At 35.6% G+C, this 26,710-nt stretch overlaps 2 protein-coding genes and 1 long non-coding RNA gene across 11 annotated transcripts; 1 reads left to right on the top strand and 2 right to left on the bottom strand.

The window, feature by feature from the left end:
• Positions 1 to 1,043: 1,043 nt before the first annotated feature.
• Positions 1,044 to 4,310, bottom strand: LOC110805007 (uncharacterized). 8 transcript variants are annotated; one of them, XR_002537894.2, is made up of 7 exons: positions 4,263 to 4,304; positions 4,090 to 4,185; positions 3,931 to 3,996; positions 3,480 to 3,638; positions 2,657 to 2,771; positions 2,044 to 2,164; positions 1,044 to 1,291 (listed from the first exon to the last, which is right to left on the bottom strand). It is a non-coding gene; the product is annotated as an uncharacterized lncRNA (long non-coding RNA). The 8 variants fall into 8 exon arrangements; XR_008928282.1 differs by having other exon boundaries at positions 3,480 to 3,996; positions 4,263 to 4,306; XR_002537891.2 differs by lacking the exon at positions 3,480 to 3,638 and having other exon boundaries at positions 4,263 to 4,303.
• Positions 4,311 to 11,047: 6,737 nt separating this feature from the next.
• LOC110779878 (CASP-like protein 4C1) lies at positions 11,048 to 13,816 on the top strand. Its single transcript, XM_021984337.2, has 3 exons — positions 11,048 to 11,462; positions 11,548 to 11,683; positions 13,183 to 13,816. Exons 1-3 carry the CDS (start codon positions 11,206 to 11,208, stop codon positions 13,402 to 13,404), a joined length of 615 nt encoding a protein of 204 aa, XP_021840029.1. The 5' UTR covers positions 11,048 to 11,205; the 3' UTR covers positions 13,405 to 13,816.
• A 3,164-nt stretch (positions 13,817 to 16,980) lies between these two features.
• On the bottom strand, positions 16,981 to 26,493 carry LOC110805002 (26S proteasome non-ATPase regulatory subunit 12 homolog A-like). 2 transcript variants are annotated; one of them, XR_008928271.1, is made up of 12 exons: positions 26,234 to 26,395; positions 25,511 to 25,705; positions 24,253 to 24,360; positions 24,058 to 24,162; positions 23,843 to 23,899; positions 23,505 to 23,701; positions 19,851 to 19,950; positions 19,651 to 19,763; positions 19,395 to 19,548; positions 19,231 to 19,308; positions 17,261 to 17,569; positions 16,981 to 17,158 (listed from the first exon to the last, which is right to left on the bottom strand). XR_008928271.1 is itself a non-coding variant. In XM_056837320.1 (11 exons), exons 1-11 carry the CDS (start codon positions 26,234 to 26,236, stop codon positions 17,351 to 17,353), a joined length of 1,329 nt encoding a protein of 442 aa, XP_056693298.1. In that variant the 5' UTR covers positions 26,237 to 26,493; the 3' UTR covers positions 16,981 to 17,350. The 2 variants fall into 2 exon arrangements, 1 of the variants encoding a protein (XP_056693298.1); XM_056837320.1 differs by having other exon boundaries at positions 16,981 to 17,569; positions 26,234 to 26,493.
• Between the last annotated feature and the right edge of the window lie 217 nt (positions 26,494 to 26,710).

Genomic DNA, 26,710 nt, shown 5'->3' with positions numbered 1-26,710 from the left:
TTCCGAAATAGTAAATGTTCATTTTTGTAGTTTATTTCCAAATAAATAAATAAATGTTCATTTTTGTAGTTTATTTCCAAATAAATAAATAAATGTTCATTTCCAAAATAGTAAATGTTCATTCCAAATAAATAAATAAATGTTCATTTCCGAAATAGTAAATGTTCATTTTTGTACCAGTATATTAATGTTCATTTTAAACAACACAAAACGACATCGTTTTGGATGGGGGTACAGCCAGCTTTGGCTGTACCCGTGTATAGCCAAAAATTTGCGCTAAGGTTCGATTCCTTAAAGCTTGTAATGGGCCTTTAGGTAGGGGCTCAGTGCGAGGGCAGTCCAGATAATTTCTTCTTATGTGAAAAAAAACAAATATGGCAGTTATTTTTTTTGATAAGATAAGAAGAAAAACTTTGGAACCCCTCCGCACGAGGGTAACTCCTAAGTGATCATCATTTACAATGGACTCTAACTGCGGACTATTACAAAAATCAATGTACATACACGGGATGACCAACGTACATTGGCAATCCAGTCGGCCGCTCTGTTGGCTTCTCTATACACGTGTTGAATCTGAACATTTTGAAAATGCTGAAAAATTGAAGTAATTGAATGTCATGGACAATGTTTTGTGGCTACCAAGGCGTCTTCTGCACTACGCCAAAAAATGCATTTTATAGCGCTTAATATGGCCTTTTACAGCGCTTCAAGGAGCGTTGTTGATGGCTCCGCTATTAAAAGTAAAAGGTGCTTTTAATAACACTTGTCAAAAGCGCTATAAAAAGTACCGTTAGGATAATTCAAATATTTCTTTTACAGCACATTATAAGCGCTATTGAAGGTATGCTGTAAAAGATTTTGCCACCAACTTTTAAATTATTTTCTAATAGCGGATATATATAAGCGCTATTAAAGTGATTTTTCAAAAAAATAAATTATAATTTCGCTGGCTACAATATATTCCATTTTATGCCACAAAATAACTATATATATTTCAAAATACCTTATATTGAAGAGTGTAGTAAATAGTTGAATACGGAGTATTAATTTTCAAACCTTAATGAATTTTGCATTTGTAACCCTAATAAAATCGATTACATAAATATATTTTAAAATAACATTGCAAACATTAAACTATGCAAAATACATCAATTACTAGAGTTGTATTTTTTGGGTCCTTCAATGTAACCTAATTATCATACAATTGTTGAACAACATAGCGCACCCACAGAGTTCTTACTTCGTCAATCTGCTCTTTGTCATAACTTGAAAACCGACGATCTAAAAAGTACTGCAAAATAACGGTGTATAAGACATTCATACACATATAGAAGGAGAAAAAATCTTTCTTCAAAATTACAAAAGATAACTTTAGTTTTGCCGAATGATTGGGTGATAAGGTTTTTGCGTGCCAAACGAAATCAAACTATCCTGAAAGTAAACACAAACAGACATGACTCACGAGAATACATATTTTTCATTATTTCTTGTGTTCTGTTCGGCAATAATACAACTGCAAATTGCACAACAACTTCCCCTTTAGAAAATCTACTCCAATTTAAAAGAAATAGTCTACAAGAACACAACTCCCCCTTAGAAAATCTGCTCTAATTGAAAAGAAAGACTCTTAAGAGATCACAATTGTGCTAATATGCTCTAATTAGCTCCAACCAGCTCTAATAGTTTGTTAGCTGAGTAGCTGACAGGTAAAAAACCCAAAGTCTGCCATAATACTAATCTTTGGTTTTCCGCAAAGTTTATTGTAAATTGAATAGAAGAATGACACAGGGGCTATTATAAACTCTTCATCCAAACTTTAAAACTGACAAGAATCTAAATGAGGCAGCGATTTGTCCTATAAAGATCATCCAGACACAGGAAAAGAAAAATGTATTCCTTTAACGAAGTAAGCCAATTAAAACTCAGGAACTAGAATCGTGTTGCAAATGGTACAATTAACCTAAAAAAAAACAATTAAAGAGACTAAGAGTTTGAATATGGGCAGTCTTGTTAGCAACTCAAAGAAGCAGAAGAACCTAATACCTGAGTAACGTTGAACTTCCAATTGCACTGAGCAGTTGCACCCATAGTTCCAGCTGCGTTTCCATGGTAAGCATTCCTCAAAGAGGTAATGTCCTTCCATCTCCACAGAGAGTCCATGCACCTTGTAGGGAATTAAAATGTGAGTTACAGCAATCGCGCAACGCCATAGCGCAGAAGTGCATTGTGTTGTCTCACAAAAGGTCACGATTGACACAACATGGACTTTATATCTATCGTATTGGCAAAGTAGACAATATCCGTTTATAGCCAATGCAGAACAACTCCTTGCATAGGGAAAACATCAGTTATGTGATCCAAGAAACTGATATGTCTCAGCTAATGCTCCAGTATATCGCATGACATTTGATAATTGGTATTTTCCAGGTTATTATTGTTCTTAACTCTGTGTCTGTATAATCTGAACACTTTTTAGCTGCAGAGGATGCATTAAGTCTAACTATGTAAGAAATCGAAATGTCAACACAAGGAAGGGCCATCTGTTGTACACTACACTAGCTATGGGAAAATAAAAGTGACAGGCTTTGTCATCTTTCAGCTCTCAATCCCATCACAGGGAAGTTGGCTGAATTGTAGAAAATGACAAGATACCAACCTGTAGCCTGTTCGAGAGATGGACTTGAAATCATATATTGGAACCTCAATAGGTTGTCCAGATCTCAGATCATGTATATTTTGAAGTAGTGTGACATAATCTATCAACCGTGGATCTGGTTCAGAATAGAAATGTTGTTAGTGCCAGATTCATACAGAAATGTGACATATATTAAGACAAAAAAAAGCAACATACAATCTAGTATCTTAACAAGAAAACTTAAATTATTATCACACCCACCACTAGGAAAACAAGTTCAGCAAAAATCCACCCCCTCTCCTTCCTTCTCAAATAGGGATGGACGAAATGTTGAAGAGAAATCGAATATAGTGTAATGCCCGATCGTTTTAGGTAGACAATGTGAAGATATTAAGAGATAAAGTGAAATAGGCTACAAATTTAAATTATAAGAACAACTGCACAACATTAATAAACATTCACCAAATATTCTCGTCCACTGGCAGAGAGCACTGCCATAGGAACTACTTTCTTAAACAAGATAAATACTGTATATATAGTCCTCTCGCTATTCTACTTTTTCAACAGGAAGTCCTTAATGTATGTTACTCTGAAATGTGATTAATAATCTCATTATGGATTACGATTGTGCTCTCTGGTACAATAATACTAGCGTTGGCGCCATAACTCTTTCTTGTAGTATTCTCTTAGATTCTTTAAGATATTATTTTCAAGTACCATTGCCTTCGTTTTAGAAACTAATTATAACAACTTTTACTAGTTGCAAGGGACTAAGCCAAGATTATAACAGAACACACTATTCCCAAAATCAAGAGTTGTACTTTCAGGAAACTGAGAATCTAACCAAAAGAAATTTATGCTCTTGTCTTTAACATGGTGGCATGTCTGGAGGTGGAGGCATCAATTGTGATTTGGGGTTGTTACCATCCTTGACAATGAAAGTCGTCATCATGCCCCATGTAATTAACATGACGCTCAATATGACAATGAACATACCAAACTCCTGAACAAGGTTAACATCGAAATCAAAATCAAAATCAGACTCGCACTTTGCACTTCAAATACTCCACACTTCAACATGGATGTGGCTGCTTCAAACTCATTTTGGACCAAAAACATGCAATATTTTCAAGCAGTTATTATCTATTTAGGACAATGATGAATGACAACGATTAAAACGCATAATTAAACCATCGTAACTGTATCCAAACCCTAAAACCCAAAGTTAAACCAATTGTAATTGAATCAAAACCCGTTACCCACAAAAGCAAATTACTCAACGATGAAACTCAAACCTTGACAACTGCGAAACTCAGTCGCCTGTTTGCAGGAGGCTCATCCTTCGAATTCGTCCTATCAATCTAATTTCAGTCAATTATTCAGAAAATATGTAGATTTGTAATGTTATTGAGACAGAAAAAGGAGATAGATAGAGTAATATAGGTCGAACAAACCACGTTGAAGAGGAGGATTAGGGCCGAAATTCCTCTTGGCGTTGCCTGTAAATTCTCCCCGGTGTAGTTCTCTTAGATCCCTAATACATTAGTAATCTGCAACAACCAGTATTCATAGCCAATTTTAAAAAATTGAAGAATAAGATATGAAATTGAGAGGAAGAGAGAGAAACCTTGCGTTATTGGCGTTCGTCGGTTTTCTCCATGGTGAGTAGAAGCATAGGGTTTTAGTAGGGTGTCAAATCGGATCAACGGATCGGGTTTGGGTCGGACTCATCGGATTCGGGTTGAAACGGATCGGATTGGAACGGATTAATTTGGCTAACGGGTCGGATCGGATCGGATCGGATTGAAAACTTAACGGACCGGATCGGATCGGATTTTTTATTCACGGATTCATATCGGATCGGGTTGTAAACGGGTCGGATTGTAGTCGGTTTAGGTCGGGTCGGATCGGATTGGAATATGACGGATTGTTAACGGGTTTAGTCGGACTATAACGGGTTCGGGTTCATGTCAGGCGGATTCATATCGGATCGGATTCATATCGGGTCGGATTCATTTCGGATCGGATTCATTTCGGATCGGATTCATTTCGAATCGGATTCATATCGGATCGGATTCATATCGGATCGGATTAATCTGTAACAGACTAAAGCGGGTCGGATTGAAACAAATTTAGCCTGGTTACGTTGGATTCAGTTTTATATTGGTTCGGGTAATTATCGGATCGGATTATTTGGTATCGGGTTGGAATTTGGGTCAGTTATATATTATAATATTGAATATTGATGGCTTACTTAGGGACGAAAACGATAACTAACTTTTAAAAGTAATAAGAATTTAAGATCAGTAATACTCCCTCCGTCCCTTAATACTCGCACCGTTTCTACTTGACACGCTTGCCAATGCACAACTTTGACCACCAATATCTTTAACTACATATTATAAAAACTTGTAAAAAATTAATATTTTGAAAATATATATTAAGATGAAGCCAACAATATATTATATACTAACATTTATTTTCATATACTAGAAATAAAATAGGGTCAAAGTGAATTATGTGAATAGTGCGAAAAGTCAAAACGGTGCGAGTATTAAGGGACAGAGGGAGTATAAGTTATTGAGTATATTGTATAACTTGGTTTAATACTACCTCCATTCCTGAAAGTTCTTTAAGTCTTAGAATATGTGTCCAAAGTATGAAAACTTTGACCGTAAATTCTCAATATTATAATTTTTATACATCAAAATGTTATCATGTAAGATCTTGTTATATTGGTCTCGGTATACATTTTCAGAATATCAAGTTTTTATAAATTTTTCATATACGAAATTGGATATCTTATGGATTGATGAATGTACGACTATAACCATACAATAAACTTTGTAAGACTATAACTACATAATTATATAACTATATGGTTATCAAACGATAATTACAAAGTAAATAACTGTATAAGCTACAACTATATACTTTTTTTATAAGATTATAAGTTTACAAATATATAATTCTATATTTCTATCACATTATAAATATAGAGTCAAGTAAGTTTATAATGTTTACAGGTTTAACAATATTAATTCTATAATACTGTAAGTCCGTAACATAACCTCTATAACACTGTAAAGAATTAACGATTATAATTTATAACGATTAATAATGATTACTCTAAAAAAAGTAATAACTGATAGTGATGATCATATATAGTTTTAAACTTTTAACTAAAACAACACAAGAATGTAACTATAAGGATATACATCTGTAATCGTTTACGGAACGAGTAATTGTACAACACTATATGACTACTGTATAAGGCTATCAGTCTATCACTATATAATTATGTAACTTTATGTCGTTATAAGTTTATAAATATCTAGTTCTATAAGAATATGTGTCTATGTTTATAAGTCTAAACTATTCAATAATACACCTCTATTGAAAATATAACTTTTAATAACAATAAAATAAGTTTAAATGACAACACGTTCAATTACTTATTTGGGTTATAAATAAAATTAAGTGAATATGAATCACAAATTAAACCATAACCATAATAACATATCATGAATTGGATTATATCATTAGACATATTGATTATTACTAGTACTCGGCATACAAGTACTTAACATAAGTAGCTAATTAGAACTGATAATGTTTTATTGAGACAACATAGACATTAAGGTATGAACGATAAAACTACGATACTATATTTTTTTTAGTCAACATATATGTAACCAAACATGACCTGACAATATCTCTAGTGTTACTCCATCAAAATATTCTATTAGGTGTATCTCCGTTATATAAGTACAGTATAAAATAAAGGACAATATAGGACTTCACAAGTATCAGGTGTATATAAGTATAAAGCCAACAATAACTTACCGTACCAATTTATCAATACTTTATTAGCTCAAACAAGCTATTAAGCAATAAAGCCTATTATATATAACTTATTGAAGACAAACATACAAGATAGATAATTAGTTTAAACAAAGTAATGTTTAGATACTTGGTTAAAAAATGTGCGACTTAAGAGTCAAATACACCATAAACCCTTGTGATTTATGATTAATTATTTATTATTAATTATTTATTATTTACTATTTATTATTTACTATTCATTCAGTTCCATTCAGTTCAGTTCAGTTCATTTCAGCTCCATTAAGTTCAGTTCAGTTCAGTTCCATTCATTTTAGTTCAATTCAGCTCCATTCTATGCAGTTCAGTTCAGCCAAATAAAGTCGAGAAGAACAGGGCCTTATAAGCGACAAGGTCACAAGATATCATACTAAAGCAATTGAATTCGAACTCGACAATTATATATAATCGGCATGTTATCATACTAAAGCAATTGAATTCTAACTCGACAATTATATATATATATATATATATATATATATATATATATATATATATATATATATATATATATATATATATATATATATATATATATATATATATATATATATATATATATATATCCATATATAAAACATCAGTCAATCATAGCCATCGATTAAAAAAGATCTACGTCTTAATCATCGCGTACACACCACACACGGATCACCATCTCAACCATCCAATAATACTACAATCAACAGCCCACAAAGTCTCCCTAGTCCCTTCCCCTTACAAAAACCCCATTCTCTTCAAGCTATCTTCCCTTATTTTCGCCTCATATGGAGCAGTTTTTCTGTAAATTATAACACTATCACGAGATTTCTGAAATTCTTTTCTACCATCACTAACAGAAACACATAGCATCCATCATTGTATCCATCCTCTCATTTCGAAATATAGAAAAGAGAGGAGAGACAAAATCAAACCGGTAACCAAATCTGGATTTGACGCACCAAGAACCGGGTGGGTGACTCGGAATTTTGGGCTTCCTCTAATTACCGCACCAACAACAACAACCCACCCACAATCGGAGATGGGTCGGCGACGAAGCAGCGTGACGCCAAGCAGAGGAGAAAATCGGGTGGGTTACCCGGATTTTTGGGCTTCCTCTACTTTCAATTCGTAAGAGATTAAATCAAGTATTCTTTTGATGAATTTGATGAGGAAGAGTAGCAATGTTAGTGGTGTTTCCTAGGGAAAAGAAAGGCTGTGGTGGCTCAAACCCACCGAAATAGAACAGAAGGAACTTCCTCCTTATTTTTTTGAGTTATTAAGCTTAAGAATTAATCAAAGGGAGAAGATAGGTTGGTGAATAAGTACTTGACAACATCCAAGGGCTAGAAATGCTGGCATTTTCTCATAATGACACATAGTGTCATCTAAACTATTGCTGATATGATTATTATACACCATAATTATCAATGCCCAGTACTAATTTTTATGAAACCATGATTTAAAATACAATTTAGATATTACTCCCTCTGTCCCGGAATACTTAACCTGTTTTCCTTATCGGGCCGTCCCTTAATACTTGAACTGTTTCTAAAAATGGAAATATTTTAACAATATTATATTATTTCTCACTCCACCCCTATTAACCCACCTACCCCCTAATCCATACAAAAAATAATTAAAAATTCAACCCCTACTCTCCCCCAACCCCACCCCTTTACACATTTCCCACTAACTACATTAAAATAATACCCCACTATCAACTACTACCTATTAAATTAAATAAGTCAATTCAAGTCCCTTAAACTCTGTGCCGGTCAAAACCGGTCGAGTATTCCGGGACGGAGGAAGTAAACATATTGCATACTTATTTTAAAACAGCTTCAAAGTCTAGACTAACAAAATTCTAGCAACGGAAACTAGTTTGGATTAAACGTGTCATGGGTTGGAATCGGTTCGAATTAAACGGATCACGGATTAAAAACAGATCGGATTAAAAACGGATCGGATTAAAAATGGATTGGATTAAACGGGTCACGCGTTGAAACGGGTCGGATTAAACGGGTCACGGATTAAAAACGGATCGGATTAAACGGATATTCCTCGAGTTGGAACGGATTCGGATTGAAACGGATCGGATCATAAACGGGTTTCGGATCGCTTCGGATCGGATTAAATGGATTCGGATTGTCACGGATTGGTCTGTTAACGGATCCGGATCTTAATCGGATCAATACTAACGGATTGGGTCGGATTCGGGTTGAATATAACCGGATCGGATCGGATCGGATTTCGGATTTTAACTCGCGGGTTCTAAACGGTTCGGATTCTAAACAGTCGAACAAAACCATCGGGTTCACTGGGTCGGATTGAGAATTGACACCCCTTACCCTTTTGGTGAGGAGAAACGAGGGAAAAAGAGGAGTTGGGCTTTTTTTCAATTTACCAATAAGATTTATTTATTTATTTTTTGTATGGGTTTTAATAGTGGTTTATTATGGGGCGCTATAATAAGGAGTAAATATGATAGCGTTTATTTTATAAGCACTGTTATATGATGTATATGATATGTATAACAGCGAAAGGGGCAAAAGCTCTATAAAATGATATTTTTGTAGTGATCTAGATTTTTTTCACCGTATTAATAACAAGAAGGTTATCGCCTTCGATGTGAAGATTTTGAATACCAAGACGGATCGCTTCTTGAATGCCTTTGTAAAGAGCCAAAGCTTCTGCCATAAAAACTTGAGTGCTTCCAAAGTTGAAAGCAATAGCTGAAGAGACTTTACTATTGCTATCTTTGATGATGACATATGCTGCTGCTGAAAGGGATTTGCAAGAAACGTCGAAATTGAGTTTGTAGGCTCCCGTGGGGAGAGGAAACCATCTTACCAAGATGGGTGAATGGGTATGATTGGTAGGAAAGGTGGAGTTGTTTGAAAGGGGGGTACCTCTAAGTTGTTGGGAGTCAACATAGAGCCAAAGCTCCCATTCCTTGTAGGCATTGCAACCTTGAAGTAGCAGCGACAAGCAAAAAAGTAGAGTAGGAGAAGACACAATCATTTTTTCCTTCCATATTGATCATGCCAAATAAATAAATTTGTGCAAAACAGTGCGATGTTTTCTTAGGTGCTCTAAAGTGTCAAGGAAGTCATCTAAAGGGATCACCTGGCTTAGCCACTTTCTTACAAGTTGGTGGGACCATACTTTTCTAGAAACATCACATTTTAAAAATAAGTGGTTTATGGACTCACTATGCGTATTGCAACGAGGGCAAACATTGGTCGGGAGAATTTTCCTTTGACAGAGAATTTCTTTTGTTGGGATACTCTTTTGACAAATTTGCCATAAAAATATTTTTATTAGGAGCTATATCTAGCTTCCAAATCCATATGTAATTCCATTTTGGAACATTAGGAGGAAGATCATGAGCCAGCCAGGTGGCTGATTTGATAGAAAAGTCTCTTGAATTAGTGCAACACCAAATAGGACAATCGGGGATATCATTGACTGGTATGGGAATGCCTTGTATTTTGAGAGCAAGCGATTGGGGGACAGTGGCTCTCAACTTGTCCACATTTCGCTGTTTATTTGCAGAAATAAATTCCTCAACCATAACATTAGAGTTGACTGAGTTTGGATCCACACCTGACAGCTCCAACAGAGAGCTTTGACCCAGCCAATTGTCAAGCCAAAAATTAATAAGGGATCCGTTTCCTAATTTCAGTCTAATGCCTTTGCGTAGAATTTTTCGTTGGCCTAAAATCTGACGCCAGACGAGTAAATCCCGCATTTTACATTTCACCCTAAAGAAAGAGTCGTTGTTATCTAAGTATTTTTTCCTCATTATCGAGTCCCAGAGGTTCGAATGATTTGTCAGTATTTTCCAACTAAATTTTGCTAAGAAGGCTCGATTCATAGGATAAGTACGACGTAACCCAAGACTACCTTGATCTTTCGGTTGACAAAGAAAAATGAAATAACCATTTAATAGAGGTTGTTCGATTTAGGGCATGCTTGGATTGGGTGTAATAGATTATGGGGGTAATAAAAGTCAAATCACCTTAGTAAAAGGACAATGAAGGTGAATTGAGGTGGTTGCAAGAAGCTGAGGAAGGTGTGGTGGTATTGTGATGAGAAGTTGTGGTAGTGGTGGTGTTGTGAGGAAAAAGGAAGGAAGGGAAAAGTCATTACCTCATTAAGTCATTACCCCAATGAGGGTAATAATCACCCTAGTGGGATGGTGGATAACTATTCTCCCATAATGAGGGTATTTGTTCCCCATTTCCTTTTATTTTCTTTTTGCCAACACTAGTTTGTTCTTTTTGACGCATCTTCATCCCCTCATCATCACCTTCAATTACCTTACTTTTTTTAGTTTGACTTTTATTACTAAATTCAAGCATGCCCTTAGAGTATACAGTAGACAATATTTCTAATCTCGTCAAGAAGGTGGAAGATGCTCCAAAAGTATACTCCTTTGATAACTTTTGGTTTTATCTTTTTTTAAAAAAGAAAGCAGCAATTCACTTTCAGACTGAAGATGTGACTTTCCGCAACCCCGCGTGTTCCCCCCCCCCCCCCCCTTTTATTTTTCCTTTTACTTTCCCTCTCATCTCATTCCTTCCTCCTCCCCCATAACCACCACCATTTTCCTCGTGATTTTCTCTCTCCTCCACCTCCATTAAAACAACAACTCCATGTTCTCATGATTTCTTCCGCTTCTCAACAATTCTTTCAATTCATTAAATATGCGGTCGCCGCAGTCTCGCAACGGCGGCGACACCTTATCTCCTCCTCCACCACCGCCGCGTAACAACAACTTTCCTCCTTCGCCGCACGATATCCGATTCCACTCGACTCTCTCCGTTCACAAACTGAAAAGATTTAACTCGCTTATACTCGTCTTCCGTATAGCTACCTTCGTGTTTTGTCTTTCCTCCTTCGTCTTCATGCTCACTAACTCCCGCTCTTCTCCTCCGCACTGGTTCGATTTTGACTCATTTAGGTACTCACTCTGGCCACTTCATGTCGCAGTTCTGCAGTTATTTTTGGTTGTTTAATAATTAACCTTTTTGAATTTGAATTTTTAGGTTTGTGTTGGCGGCGAATGGAATAGTGTCGGTGTATTCATTGGTGGAGATGGTGGTGGCTGTTTGGGAAATCACCACCGGAGCTACTCTTTTTCCCGAGGTTTATCAAGTTTGGTTCGATTTCGGTCACGATCAGGTTTGTTTTCCCGTCATTTTCTCGATTTAATAGTGTAGGACTTGCCTATATAATTTTCCTCATTTAATCTAGTTAATTTGTTCCAATTGAATTTAGTAATCGCAGTAGTTGTTGATGTGGGGGATATCGGGTCGTTTTGCTGGATTTTTATTGGGTTTTGGTCCATCTTTTTCTCCGCTCTTTTTCGTTAAAATTCAAAATTTGAATTTTAGACTTCCAAAGTGTCGTTTTAGGATTTACGGAGTATGATCATTTGAAGCAATCATTGAGACTTTTATCCGTCGAGTTTTCTTAATAAGATTACGGGTTTTGTTAAACATAATGAGGTTTTCTTAATAAGATTACGGGTTTTGTTAAACATAATCCTAGCATCCGATATTCTAATTGTCAAGGCCCGGTTATCCAACACGTCTATTTTCTTCTCTGATTTGGAATTGATATTAGATGATGTAATTAGTTGGTCTCGTGTAAAAAAAGTAATTCTGTAGCCCATCAATTTGTACGAGTGTCCTTTGAAATGGAGCGAGTTTGAGAAAACTATAGTGAATTTGCCCGTCATGTTCTCATGGACAATTTGTCCTCTAATGAAAATATCACTAATCTATCACCTAAAAAAAAAAAAATCCTAACAAGCATCATAAATTGGTATTAAGTCGAGAATTTATTACGTACGCGTTGATTGATGTGGTTAATACTTAAATGCTTAGTAATGCGCCCGACCAACATAGTCCGGATGGATGAATAGTACTCCTATTTGACATTGTCTTGGTCATCAACAAACAAGAAATTGGTGCTTCAGTGATGATGGTACTATTGCTAATTGGTATGTTAATTGAGTAATTATTTATTATTACCTAATCAGTTCAAGTTACAAATAGATTTGAAAGAAGTCATCATGCTACAAGAATGAGTTTTTTGTGGTTTGAATTTTGTTGATGCAATATGTACTATTCTGGTTGAAAATTATGTAGTTTGACTTGTAAAAAAGACTTGGACTAGTTGACGTCAACTTTGACTAGTATTTTATCCACTACCGTTTACTCAACGTTAGATTTGGCTCTTATGTGTTGGTATTGAACTTGGTCCCAGTCTAGCTTTTTATGAATGTTGAATACGAAGTATGGAGTACTCCTCCGTAACAATCAGGCAATTGGTAGGGAATTGTCGATAGCTTCTTAAGCAACTTGAGTTGGACTTCATTTTTCTCTTTAGTGATATCTTGTGAAATTTCGCCTCATGTTAGTTGGTAACTTACTAATTTGGCAAAACAACCTATCATTTTTACAACGAACCACATTTTACTCCTTGTTTGTTTGGGATAATGCAAAGTAGAAACATGCCATGTTTCTTTAGATTAGGGAACATTTTTATAGAACGTCTTATAATAATCCATGATATTACATTTGGACAGAGGAAGTATGTTTTTATTTCCTCAAAGAGTTACTACTCCTACTCATAGTGGTAAAAATTATAATTACCAGTCTAAACATATGCTGCAGGTTTTCACCTACATGCTGCTTGCAGCAAACGTAGCAGGATCGACATTCGTAAAGACATTAAAAGGAACAGACACGTGTACGGTCACAAGTGCATTCTGTGTGCAATCCGCCATATCTGTAGCCCTTGGATTTGCTGGATTTCTCTTCATTGCCTTATCCACCGCGATGTCTGGTTTTCGAGTTGTCTGCTTTATGCTCAACGGCACTCGCTTTCATCTTTAATTCTTATTCTTTTCCTACATTTTAATACTTGTTACTTATTTATATCAATCATTACTCCCTTAATTTCAAAATATAAGGCAATTTACACTCCATGATTCTAAATTTGATCTCAAAATTTTCATAAAATTGTATCCATAAACTTGAATTTGTGCAACGAGTATGATAATTTCGGAATTTAACCTTTTTATTAGTGTATCTCTGAGTAGAAGTATGATTAAATTCGATCTGTGTAAATAACTTATATAATGAAAAATAAGGGAGTAAATAATATTGTGTATGCTTTTTTAAGATTAGATTAGAATAGAATTTAGTGGTGAGACAAATGATTCTGTTCACTTTTTCTTTCTATCTTTAGTACAAGTATCTTTTTTGGGAGAAGAATGAAGAGTGGGTTGTGTTTGTTTTCCTTGTATCACACATCACTTGGTAGATATAGATATAGATGTTTTAGGGTGAGTTGTTGAAACCTCATTGGTTTGTTTGTATATATGAGGTTAGAACTTTGGTGTCTTCATATAATTTTGATCATTTTTGTTAGAGCTTACTTATTTGTTTAACCAATTTCTTAAGCTTGAAATTAGAGTTTATGTATGCCATTTTTTTCATTCTTGTACAGGGAGCTCTGCTCCATAACACTGTGTTTAGAAACCAAGTTAACTTGAAAATGTGAGGAAAAGTAAAACTATTGAAATCTATAGAAAAGTAAATCTGAAGAGATATGTAGAAATCTCTAAATTTTGATTTGTTTGGCTAATTATTACAGAAAACTGTGTAAATTGGAATATCACATATTTTTCCCTTCTTTAATTTTGTTTTCCACAGATTTTCATAGTTTTCCATCACTTTTGAGGGGAAAAGTGTGAAAAATAAAACAGACAAAAAATACTCCCTCCGTCCCGGAATACTTGACCTGTTTTCCTTATCGGGCCGTCCCTTAATACTTGACCTGTTTCTAAAAATGGAAATATTCTAACAATATTATATTATTTCTCACTCCACCCCTATTAACCCACCTACCCCCTACTCCATACAAAAAATAATTAAAAATTCAACCCCTACTCTCCCCCAACCCCACCTCTTAACCCACCTCCCACTAACTACATTAAAATAATACCCCACTATCAACTACTACCTATTAAATTAAATAAGTCAATTCAAGTCCCTTAAACTCTGTGCCGGTCAAACCGGGTTGAGTATTCCGGGACGGAGGGAGTAACTAGTTGATTTTCACAGATGTCCACACATTTCATTTTCCTCACTTTTCCATTTAAATAACCAAAGAAGCTAAGAGCATCAATTGTAGAGCTAGCTCTTACTTCCCTACTCTTAATCTCTCTCTTCATACACCTCATCACCATCTCTTAATAAGAGTTACCTACCAAAAAACTCAAGAAATACACTATTTCTTATTTACTCCCTCTTAAATATCTTTTACATATTTTTTTTCAAAAAAAAAATCAAAAATGTCAAAAAGCTAGAACAACCACCTATTAATCCTCCACATCACCTCCCCTCTTATTTCTAAGAGCTACCTCTTATTTAGAGGATGTCTAAATCAACCTCTCTAAATAAGAGGAAGCTAAGAGTTAGCTCTTATTTATTAAGAGCTATCTCTTATATTTTCTCTCTCCTTAAGAGGGGGTTAAGAGGTATCTATAATTGATGCTCTAATATTATGAAATTCTCCTATTTCTACAATTTTACACACTTTTCCTCATTAAATCAAAGTTGCCAAACACACTGTTGATCTTTGGGAGAGGAGATTCTAAATAGGGAAAAAACTAGCATGTTTATATGACTGAGTCTATGAGTTGTCTATTTTTCAACGGAAATATGTTGTTCATTTAAAGCTATTTTTGTTGTTCATTTATTCATAAGTTATCGGTTGAATGAACAAATGACTATACAGACTAGGGTAAACCTTGATGTATGTGTAACCAAGAACACCCAATAATTTATAATTATCCTGATCCTTAACTAAATGGAAAGAAATTTCAAAGTCTCTTCGAAATAATGGTGTCATTTATATCCCTCTTCTACGATAAAACAACCTTTTAAAACCAACTATTTTTTGCCAAAAACAATTTTTTAAAACCAATTTTTTGCGAGAAACAACCTTTTAAATTACATCATTTGTTCTTATTTACATGACACAATGGGGTTTTAGACACTATTCACATAAACACCTTTGACCTCCTTTTGTGGTTTATACATAAGAAAAAACATAGTCGTGTGGGGTCTTATTAGATTCGTATCAGTAAATATTATCTAAATATCAACTTTTTATAATTTTTTTCCGATACACAATTAGAGATATTAATGTTTGAAATCGTGCATTGGCAAACGTGCCTAAATAATTGTGTCATTTAAAAAAGAACGGAGGAAGTATTTTTTTGCGAAAACAGAACTTAAAGTAAAATTAATTTGCGAGAGACAACCTTTTGGTGTTTTCAGGCGTTGACCAAAGAATTTCCAGTTTGACTTTTGTGTCGGTCACGTGCTCTCTCTTTTTCTTATTCACACCCTTTTTCCTCTTTTTCCTCCCATATAAATGGGAATTGCTTAAAACCTAAAAAAAATCTGGAAAACCTTTGGAGTTCTCTGCACCCACCATTCATGAAGCTCAACCATCAATTTCCATCCATTGAATTATGTAAGTCATGAATTTCGAACGTCACTTTGTTCCCCTACTTCAATTGAATGTTTTTTTTTCCATTTTTGGTTAAAATTTCTGACCTTGTCTCATTGTTTGTTTCCGTTTTTGGCTCTATTTTCTCTTGCTCTTCTGTACTTCAGTGGCGCCCAATTGAATAAAGGAAAGAGGAATGCAATTTCATCCAGAAAATTGAGTCAATTCACAAAATTGGGGGAAAAACCCTAACTTTTCTACCTTAAAAATTTGTGGTAGGGTGTCGACAATCAATTAATTGAGAAGCAATCTACCAATTTCATCGAAATGATTCAGCAGGAAGAGAGGGCAAAAAATTTGGTGGGGGAAGAGGAAGAGAGAGAGAAGAATGAATTTTTTGGGGTTTTTTTTTTATTTTGATTTCTGGTTCGAAATTGGTTTAAGGTTACAATGTTTTGCATAGGGAACATAGTGTATTCAACTTGCAATTTAGCTTAATGAGCCTGAAGCCTTTAACTCGAACAATTCTCTTTGTATTAAGCTTTCCGGGGGTTGGTTATGGCATTCTGTAAGACACGTTTGGTATCCTCCCTAAATTCTATTACTATTGAGCATCCGACTGTGCCAAATATGGTTTTCAGTTTAGTGGTTTCTAAATAAATTTTTGAACATTTGTTTGTTCATGTATTTCTTGTTTGTGTAGCCTTGAAAACATCCATATTTACAACACAAAAACTCAAAGGGGAAAGTGTGAATTAGGTCTCAAGCCTTGATGACTTGCTCCATATAATTTAACTACAGACGGTCCATCTCCATAAAGGAGCAAATCATCAAGTATTTTATAAAACATACTTCGTAGGAGACATGTCAATTGTCAAATAACATTCACAAATCCAATCAATTTTCAGCATTCCACACTTCACTTCCTAACCAAACACGATTGCAAGTGTGCAGCAGGCCAACAGCTTTACTAGTTAAGAATGGTGAAGCAACTTTTGCTTCCTCATAAGGTAAGATTAATACACTGTATAATTAATTACGAATTGGAAATCAATGAATATGCTACATTGACCTAACAGCACCAGGCTTCAATAATACCGCTTCATGAGTCACAGAGATAATACCCTGCCAATTAAGTACCCTTTTAAGTATGTGAAACAATTACTAAAGAGAACACGAGGGGAAAAAAACATTTCTAACAGACAGAAATGGGCATTCTTCACAAACCTAGTGACTAAACCCGGAATGACAAGGGCTTCGTATACCAGCATTTACTTCACTTTGAGGGGAAACAACGTACAGAGAACATTCTCTGATTCAGACTTCAAGGGAAGCTTTGTGAACCATAGTCTCCTTGTGTATTTGATGGCAACTCTTCTCAACAAGATCAAGCAGTTTCTCCAAGTTCATTGACCATGAATTCAGAATGTCGTTGCTGTCCTTAACTACCTGGAAACATACAATACCCATTGGCCTGTCTATCTTTGCTATTAGAGCCTTAGAAACAACCATATCAGATAAATGCTTCTCCGCTTCCTGAAACCACAACACGTAAGAAATCAGACCAGAGTAGGAAAGGTAAATTCCGTGACTTGATATTCTAGAAGCTAGACAAACTTTGCCTGTAAGGTACCTATTCCTAGGTATACCAGAGTGATAGACAAAAATCTGTTTATTTCTTTGAAGGAACCCATCAAAGGGAATTATCATGCCGTTAATTTCTTTGAAGGATAACATCAGTCGAGCATGTGACGGCACACCAGGCAGTACAGCCAGCAAATAATCAACAACTAACCATGATAATACAAAAGAATTGATTCCATTAATGCTAATGCTTTTATAGGGTCTAGAAGGCCACAACTACCCACAGCATCCCAATATTATCTTTTTAAATAAAAGGACTAGCAAGAGCTTGCCCATCTCTATTTTCCCATTTATATAATTCCTCTCTCTACATCTTTCTTTTCCAGTACTATCTCTTAAGCTCCGTTTGGTTTGGTGTAAAACGTTTTTGGTGCAAAATGATTTTCCATGGAAAACAATTTTCAAGGGAAAACACAATTCCAAACTAGTTTTCCTTTGTTTGGTTCCTTCAAAGAAAATGGGAGATGATGGTGAAGATTAAGGGGAAGAAGGCAGAGGGAGGTAAGTAGGAAAGAAGAAAAGGTGGAAAAGTGATTTCCCTCCCTTTCAAATAGAAAAGGTTTTTCCACCATTGAGGGAGTTATGGAAAATTGTTTTCCATCTCTTGCCATACCAAACTACGTAAAATGATTGAAAAGGAGAAAATCGTTTTCCATGAGCCTTATTTCTCATTTATGTTACACCTTTCTTCCAGTCTTCCTCCATCAATACATCTTGTTCCATTCTCACTCTTCTCTCTCTTTTTCATGATAGATGAAATTCATAGTGGTTAGTGTTGAACTATGATGTGTAAATGGAATTGGGTATCAAAAACATGGTTATTTAGATGGGTGTGTACCAGACTATATCCTTACAACAGAAAAAGCTCGAACAAGTGACAGGTGATTAATGTGTTAAAAAGGGATTATTAAATTTATAAAAAAATAGAGTGGGCAAGTGTCAGCAGGTAAAAATCTTGAGGTAATACTATGGTCACTTTGCAAAAGTTTGCATTGCAAACAACATGGAGGAGATGGACATTTCCAAAACCCACAAATCATTTTAAGAAAGATGCCAACCTTGAGGTAACATAGATAGGTTTCTAATTTTATTTACGTATTTAGTCTATTCCGCTATTCTACAAAGAAGCTGCAATCACAACATACTTTCTGTCATTTTTTCCAAGGAGCAAGATTGGCCACATCGAGTGGATAAGTTACCTGGTAGCTCAACCAGCCAAAGTCAGTCTATATCAAACATAAGGAGGTCGATGGCATCACTACTATAACATTAAATTTTCACTATCAGAGAATTTGAGCTTCAACTTAGGTCTAGACTCTAGAGTACATATACTCCTGTAGTCCTGTATCATTCAAATAATACATACAACACACATATCCTACATACTAACCATAATTGCCATTGGATTTACTGAGATTAGGTGATTAGAATATGGATTTTGACAAAGATTCCCAAGAGATACATGCAATAAATTGTCTAACGTTGTCTGTATAGGTTAAAAGCTAGAAATAATAGAGTAACTGCAAGTATTCTAACTCATGAAATCAGCATACCTGAAGACTAAGGCATAATAAGTCTGACAGTCTCTTCAAGGTGATCCTTGAGTAGTACTTTGAAATAACAAGAATGTTCTGCCAAGAGAGTAAACAACTTAAATATTAATTATTAACCTATTTTCTGAAGGACTAAAGAACAGATTGATAGTAAATGAGCTTACATGTTCAATGACCCTTTGTTTAAGATCTTCACCAGCTTTCTCGCCTAAAGGGCCTCCAAGCAAATTCTTCTCATTGTCAAATTCACTCTCAAATTCGTTCCAAAGAACTGTCCAGAGGATAACCTCCATTGTCACCAACTGTTTCAACAGTGACCTGCGGCAGCACATCAAAACAACCAATGACACATATATCACAAACATATTCAGAAGTTCGACTCAAAAAGGAAGTGAACTTTTCAAGCAGTAAGTGACATACTTGAACTTGGGAATTTCAAAAAGGTTCTTATCCTCAAGAGTAGAGTTCAAAAGGCTCGACTGCATTGGGTCATGTGGGGCAAGCGCCAAATACCAGCAAATTTTCCTCAAAATCTGCACAAAATACCAAATTAGAAAGGAAAAAGATTAAGATACACAAGAAAGTGCAACATCATATAATAATAGTGTGGTATTGTTTACCGGTGTCCACTGCTCAGGGTCTTCCTTGACAGATGAGATCTCATAGATAGATTTATAGCATCGACATATTTCAAGGTAGTCATTGTGATGCTTGTAGTATCTGAACAGAAGAAAACTCGTTGAGACCCCAATATACCAACTTCTGATTAGAAACTGTCAAACAGCCATAAGAATAACAAACCCACTCAAATCCTATGGATGGCATTGTTTAGGGTGGTCAGAGTGTCAGACGAAAGCAACCAAACCCTCATTAGTCAAGACGAGAGACTAAGAGAGAATTCAAAATCCACAGAAGCAATTCAAAGAGATTTGGATTCTTTTTAAAAAAAAGTAGTAGTAGTAGAGTGTGGCAAACTTTTAAATCCTACAATAGACAATCAACCATTTTAAGGTCTATTGAGTACATCCCAAAGGGCCACAAGGCCCACAACCCATCAAAAGAAGTATATTCGGTTAGGCTAGATTTGAATAACTAGGGGGTTTTCTTCCTAATGACCAGCAAAGTTGACAGTTGACTTTTGACAGCATGAAGAGATTCATGAATTTTCGTCACGACGGATTTCCTTAAAGGTTCCTCGAATTGAAGAGAAGAGGGGATTATATGTGAAGGGATAATGTTTTTGGAGATTTTGGATGTGTACTGAGAAAGATAATCAAGGGTGGATATCAGTTTTCACTTATATATAGGGGAAGACATTTCCCTTCCTCCCACCTTAAAATTGTTCTCCTTTCCACCACTCCCTCCACCCTCCAACCCACCATCACTCTTTCCACACAACCCACCATCACTCTTTCCACACAACCCACCATCTCACTACCACTAGTATCAGATCCCCAAAAGTCATTTCAGTGCTGAACACACCACCAGAGCAGTCACCTGTCACTAGGGCTGAGCAAAACTATCTGAAAATCCGAATACCCGATCCGCATCCGATCCGATTTTTTTGGATATCCGATCCGAAATCATTTTCAGATCAGATATCCGATCCGAAATAATCGGATATCGGATCAGATACAAATATTAATTTTTTTAAAATCGGATATCCGATATCCGAAAAATTAGCAGATATCGGATATCGGATATCCGATTTAAAGATCCGAAATAATAACTGGTTTTAAATTTGTAGGGTCAAACTAAATAAACATTTTGCCCTAAATCTCAAAATTGCCTCACGCCGCACTTCGTTCAAATCCTCTCACCTTATCTCTCTTCTAGTCTCCTGGCCTTCTGGGCTATCTTCAATCTCATCCCTCGCCGGCGAGGACACTCACCTCTCACCGGCTCGCGTCCTACCCTTCTTCCTCTCACAACTTTACGGCATCGTGGTTTCATATCTCCGACCACCGCAATCTCATCCCTCGCTGGCAGCGTCTGGTTCTATTGATCGGGTGATTGTTAAATCCTTTAGTTTGTATTTTAATCGTTTTTTTCTCTAATTATGTAAAGTTTGCTCTGTTTTCTAGTGTTTAATTTGGTGAATTTATGTGTTATGGGAATGTTTTGTATGCTAATGAGTAATGACGATGTCGGTTATGTAATGACGATGTCGGTTATGTAATGACGATGTGGATAATGATCTTGATCAATTATTAGTTTTGAGGCTGATGTCATGTTATGCAAATAGATGTTTGATGTCATGTTTGATTATTACGGAGTAGTTAGCAACAAGATAAATTGACAAGAGCTTTTTCGGATATTTGATATCCGGATTATCCGATTCGAAAAAATCGGATATTCGAATATCGGATATCCTAAATTTTCGGATCAGATACGGATATCAAATATTAGAAAATTCGGATACGGATATCCGATCCGAATGTTGATTTCGGATCGGATATCCGATCCGTGCTCACCCCTACCTGTCACCGGCAACATTTTCCAGCACCAACAATAAGATCTTGGATTTACAAACCAACAATCACCATTGTGGTTGGAACCGGCATAATAGGATGCCCTACTCACCGCGGAATCATAGTGACTAAGGCCATGTTCTCTTCACCTTGTTATTGTTACTTATCGGATCAGATCTTATTAAATCAGACCGGACAAGACTAACAACATTAAACCAGGCCTTTTTAATTATTTATTTTTATTATTATTATTGTTATTGTTAATAATTGATAATTGATAATTGATAATTAATAATTTTTAATTAAAAATTAATATTATCATTATTAATTTCTAATCACTAATTACTAATTGTTAATTACTAATTATTAATTACTTATTGTTAATTGTTAATTGTTAATTATTAATTACTAATTGTTAGTTACTAATTAATATTTGTTACTCCCTTCATCCCTTAATACTCGCACCGGTTTGACACTTGAATTGACTTTTTAATTTAATGGGTGCTAGTGATAGTGGGCCATTTTTTTAATATAGTTAGTGGGAAATGGGTAAGGGGTGGGGAGTGGTGAATGCGGGGGTGTGAATTTTTAAATGATTTTATGTAGGGAGTAGGGGTGTAGGTGGGTTAGTAGGTAAGTGTGAGAAATAATATAATATTGGTAAAGATTTCCATTTATAGAAGTGGTGCAAGTATTAAGAGACGGTCCGAAAAGGAAAGCGGTGCGAGTATTAAGGTACGGAGGGAATAATTACTAATTGCTAATTGCTTATTATTATTATAATTATAATAACATTAATCAGAAAAGTTCACACCAGACTAGACCAGATCAGACCAGACCAGCAAAATGAATAATCAAACCAGACCAGACGAAGAGAACGGAGCCTAAAACAACCTCCAAAAGATGCGAGCTTCTGCCAAGTTGTTCTCCTTTCCACCAATTCTTTTAGAAGTTTCAAGATGTAAGAAAGTTGGAGAAGGTGGAAGTGATTTTCAATTGCAGAAAGGGTGATGATTGTAGAGGTATTGAGAAAATTTGACAGTAGTAGAAGACAAAGAGAAGAAGCAGCAGAAAAGGAAGAGGATGCTTAGGAGGTGATAGAATTAAAAGAGAGAGAATAAAGGTTACCTATGGTAAAGCACCAAACCTATAGAAGGAAACATAATAACCTTAGATGACTAGCCTAGAAGTAGGCCAACTTTTAGTGTGGTTCCAAATGTGCTATTAATCAATTCCCTCTCGTCTCTACCTATTCTTTATTTCTCCTTGTCACAAGAGTGTTGAGGGAATTCCCAACAATCAATGGAGGAAATTAAGCCATGCACAAAACATTTTCAAAGCACAAGAAGTCGAGAAAAAACTATACTTCCTATGTTATTTTTTACTTGCATCACTTGGGTTGCGCATAAAGATGAAGAAATTTGTAAATTTCAAAATAGTTCATATATAACAAACAAAAGAGAGGGAAAATGCTAGGTAACAATGGTAAATGTGAAATGTGAGCAAGTGTGAAGTGGGTATTCAGTGTGTAGTTGTGTAAACACCAAAAAGCATGTGAAAACATCCGATAAAAAGAAATGGTGCCACTAATATGCAACTTCTATAAAAGGAAAATGGTGTAAGCAAAAAAAACGGATGAAGTATTTATTTGACTATTTGCATTGCAAATAGTCGTGTGTCACGCAAAATCTACTCATGAGCAAAGTCATTAACTTTTACTGGAGAATAATTCTTGCAAGAAGAAAAAATAAACTCCATAGATATCCTAGCAAGAATAGAACCAAAAAAAAAAATCGTACTGACCGAATCATCAATTCGTAATAGATACGCTTCAACTCTGGCAACGATGGAATATCAGCGGGAGCCTCTTCTACAATATTATCACCTTCCTTAGGTTTCTTCTTTTCTTTTGAAGGATCAATATCAAAAACCCTGGGACTGATTTTTCTGGAAAGGATTTGAGCCCGAATATAGTCCTTACGATCTAAACAAAGACGAACCTGAAATGGAATAATTTTCCAAACATCAACTCATAGTAAACAGGTAAACTAGAAGAGGAAAGTAGAACTATTTATCTCTGCAACAATTACTGACATGGAAAAACATAAAGCAACTGACTACGTTGGAAGGACAGAACATACTTGCTCAAGAATAAATGCTATCTTCTCAGTTTTTGCCATTGCACCAAAGGTTTCAACCTGCAGCATCACAAATATGTATCATGATAATCAATTACGCAAATTCTTACTGAAAACATAGAGGTTTTTTTAATGCTAAACTCAAAACATAGAGTGGATAGTCCCAAAATATATTGAATGAAGTACAAGGAATGAAACATGTAAATAATCACACTTACCGCTATCTCTTGCATCAACTCAGCAGCTTCGTCGATAAGCCCTTGTTGTTCCTTAATCTTAGCAAGTATCTTGATCAGCCGTGCCCTTTCTAGTTCAACATATATCTGCAACAAATAAAAAGTGACATGTAAAAAATGAAAGGGCATAATCTAACTATGTACTTCGTATATGCTTAACTCGTAATATCTGGTTACCTTCCCAGCAGATACACTATTTAATGTTTTAATGAGCTCTACACGAATATCAAGATCAGGTGTTTGATCAATGTAGCCCATTGCTTGCTGTACCATCGCTGTCACAGCCTGTGTAGAAAGGGACCTCCTTGTTAGATGCTTGATGAAGGAATGTTGAGTTTGAGACTATAAGTAAGATAACTAAGAAAAGGACAATGCAGTAAAAAGTTATGTCGTTTGATTTGTGTCTGGTGAACTATTAAATATAACGGATCATTTATCCAAATGAATTACTCCCTCAGTTCTTAAATGTTAATCTTCTTTCCGTATTAAATTGTCTTTTTGTTAAGTCACTTTTGGAATATTTCCTTATTTATCCAACATTTAACCCCATTATACCCTTACAAGTTACAAGTATCTAAATGGTCCACTTTTTTACTCTCAAGTAAATATTGATCCCTATTAAACCCCTTAACTATTTCTCTCTCCTACCCAGATGAGTTAGATTCTATTGATATTCATGTGACGAGTGTACTTATGTTGCGTTGTCTTAGATTCCAAGAGGGACTAACATCCAAGAATGGGGGAGTACTTGATTTTCTTTACAAAATCCAGAAATGTAAACAAAGTAAGCCAATAGTAAGAAGTCACTACACAAACAAAGTACATACCTATAAATAGAAGGAAGTTAGGATCAAAATGCAAATATAGTGGCCCGGAAAATGTGAAAAGAGATATGCCACCACTGAACTTGTCAACATTGCAACGCATAAATATAAAACAAAATCTTAGCTACAACTTTAAACATAAACTTAACAAGCAACAAAACATATTATGGGCTTTTACCAGCACCATTGGATAAGAGGATGTTATCCCAACAGATCCAACCACAAATGCTATTAGCCATATAATTTGAACCATGAACATTCAGATTAAGGACACATTCACCTGAAGCATTGAATTGCACATTTGTAGCAAACTACTAGCAATAGATAATCAGTAGTTACTTAACCTTTAACAATTGTTCTTGTAGGGGTAAAATCATAATATCATCGACCAGAGTAAAATCTGCACTAGGCTAACAACTAGAGAAGTGAATCAGTGATCATCAACTTTATGAATTCGGCAACCTATAATATACCCATAGCTTGGTGTCCTTGTTTAACATAAGCATGTGGTTTTGCCTTTACATCCTAATACACTGCCCTTGTTTCTTTAGGTTCGGAAACAATATACTATAGTAACTACCTAATAACAGCAAAAATTATCAATGTAATACCTGCTTGAGCTGACCACGGCGCTTTGAGAGAACGACTATCTGGTCATTCAAGGTCTTCCAGGCTTTAGATTGAAAGCATAAATCAAGAATGTCACAAGCAGCCTTTCTAGTTCCAGCAACATCTCCAGCAAGTCTCATTTGCTTTTCAACATTCAATAATGCATCTATTTGTGCTTCCAGATTGCCCCCATTGTCCTGCATAATGGAGGATTAATGAGAACTTGAGAAGAGATAAATAAATAATCCTAAATGAGACACCAATAGTCGAATACTTGGAATTGTGCCCGTGTCTGACACAGGAACCGGAGTCCCGAGTCTGAAGTAACATTAAACTTAGGTTTTGGTGAAATGATTGCAGAGAAAATATAACTATGGAGAGAGAGCTAGGAGGGGGAAAGAGGTAGCTTAAGCAAACCAATCTCCACACACAAAAATAAATCCTAAATTACTTTTTTTTTTAAAATCAAAATTGAAAAATCACGCAATTGAGAGTGCTAAAAAACGAATCCAGCATACAAACAGCAAGAAATTCAAGGTTTAACATAAAAGATTTATCATAAATGCAAATTCATAAGCGTTTCAACACATATAACCGCAAAATTAAGCAAACAAATTAATCTCAATTGCAGATCAAACACAAAACCTAAAACTTTAGTTTGAGCATAAACAACAGCAGAAAGCAATTCCATAAAGAAAGATAGGTACATAGAGATAGAGCTTTACCATGGCGAGCTGATAAGGATGAAAGAGGAAGTGATGCGAAGGGAGAATGCGAAGGAGAAGAAGAGTGCGTCGAACGACTAGAAGAATGGAAGCGAACGACTGAACCAGGCGAAGAGACGGGATATGTTTTCTCTTTCCGGAGTGTATGTGTCAAAAGCAGATCTGACAAAAGTTAACCCGACGCCATAATATGACTCAAATTGGACAAGGGATGTGAATGGGGCGGGTCGGAGTGAATGTAGGTTCTCACCCTCACCTGAAATTTTCATCTCCATTCCCGTCCAATCACTCACTGTGGGTACAAAATTCATCTTCATCCCTGCCCCCAACGGGTAGAAACTAAATTCATCCTAGGTCCACCACCCGCCTTGGTATCCATCCCCATCTCATTCCCGCCCCATATCCGCACTAACACCTACCTAATTTTTCTTATTTAGCAAACATTACGGTAAAAAGTAACTTCCATAACCAAATAAA

Source organism: Spinacia oleracea, chromosome 1 (genome assembly GCF_020520425.1).
Source record: "Spinacia oleracea cultivar Varoflay chromosome 1, BTI_SOV_V1, whole genome shotgun sequence".
Classification (NCBI taxonomy): Eukaryota; Viridiplantae; Streptophyta; class Magnoliopsida; order Caryophyllales; family Amaranthaceae; genus Spinacia; species Spinacia oleracea.
Note: the sequence above shows the minus strand (reverse complement) of the source record. Positions and strands in the feature narration are given on the sequence as shown.

Bases quoted from the DNA above. Each gene is read 5' to 3' on its own strand.
- LOC110779878 (XM_021984337.2), top strand. From the start codon at position 11,206: ATGCGGTCGCCGCAGTCTCGCAACGGCGGCGACACCTTATCTCCTCCT. The intron at 11,463-11,547 runs GTACTCACTCTG...TTGAATTTTTAG, and splicing joins TTCGATTTTGACTCATTTAG to GTTTGTGTTGGCGGCGAATG. The intron at 11,684-13,182 runs GTTTGTTTTCCC...CATATGCTGCAG, and splicing joins TCGATTTCGGTCACGATCAG to GTTTTCACCTACATGCTGCT.
- LOC110805002 (XM_056837320.1), bottom strand. The intron at 19,951-23,504 runs GTCAGTACGATT...TCTTCTGTTCAG, and splicing joins TATTACGAATTGATGATTCG to ATACTACAAGCATCACAATG. The intron at 19,549-19,650 runs GTATGTCACTTA...GTGCTGCCGCAG, and splicing joins TTTGAAATTCCCAAGTTCAA to GTCACTGTTGAAACAGTTGG.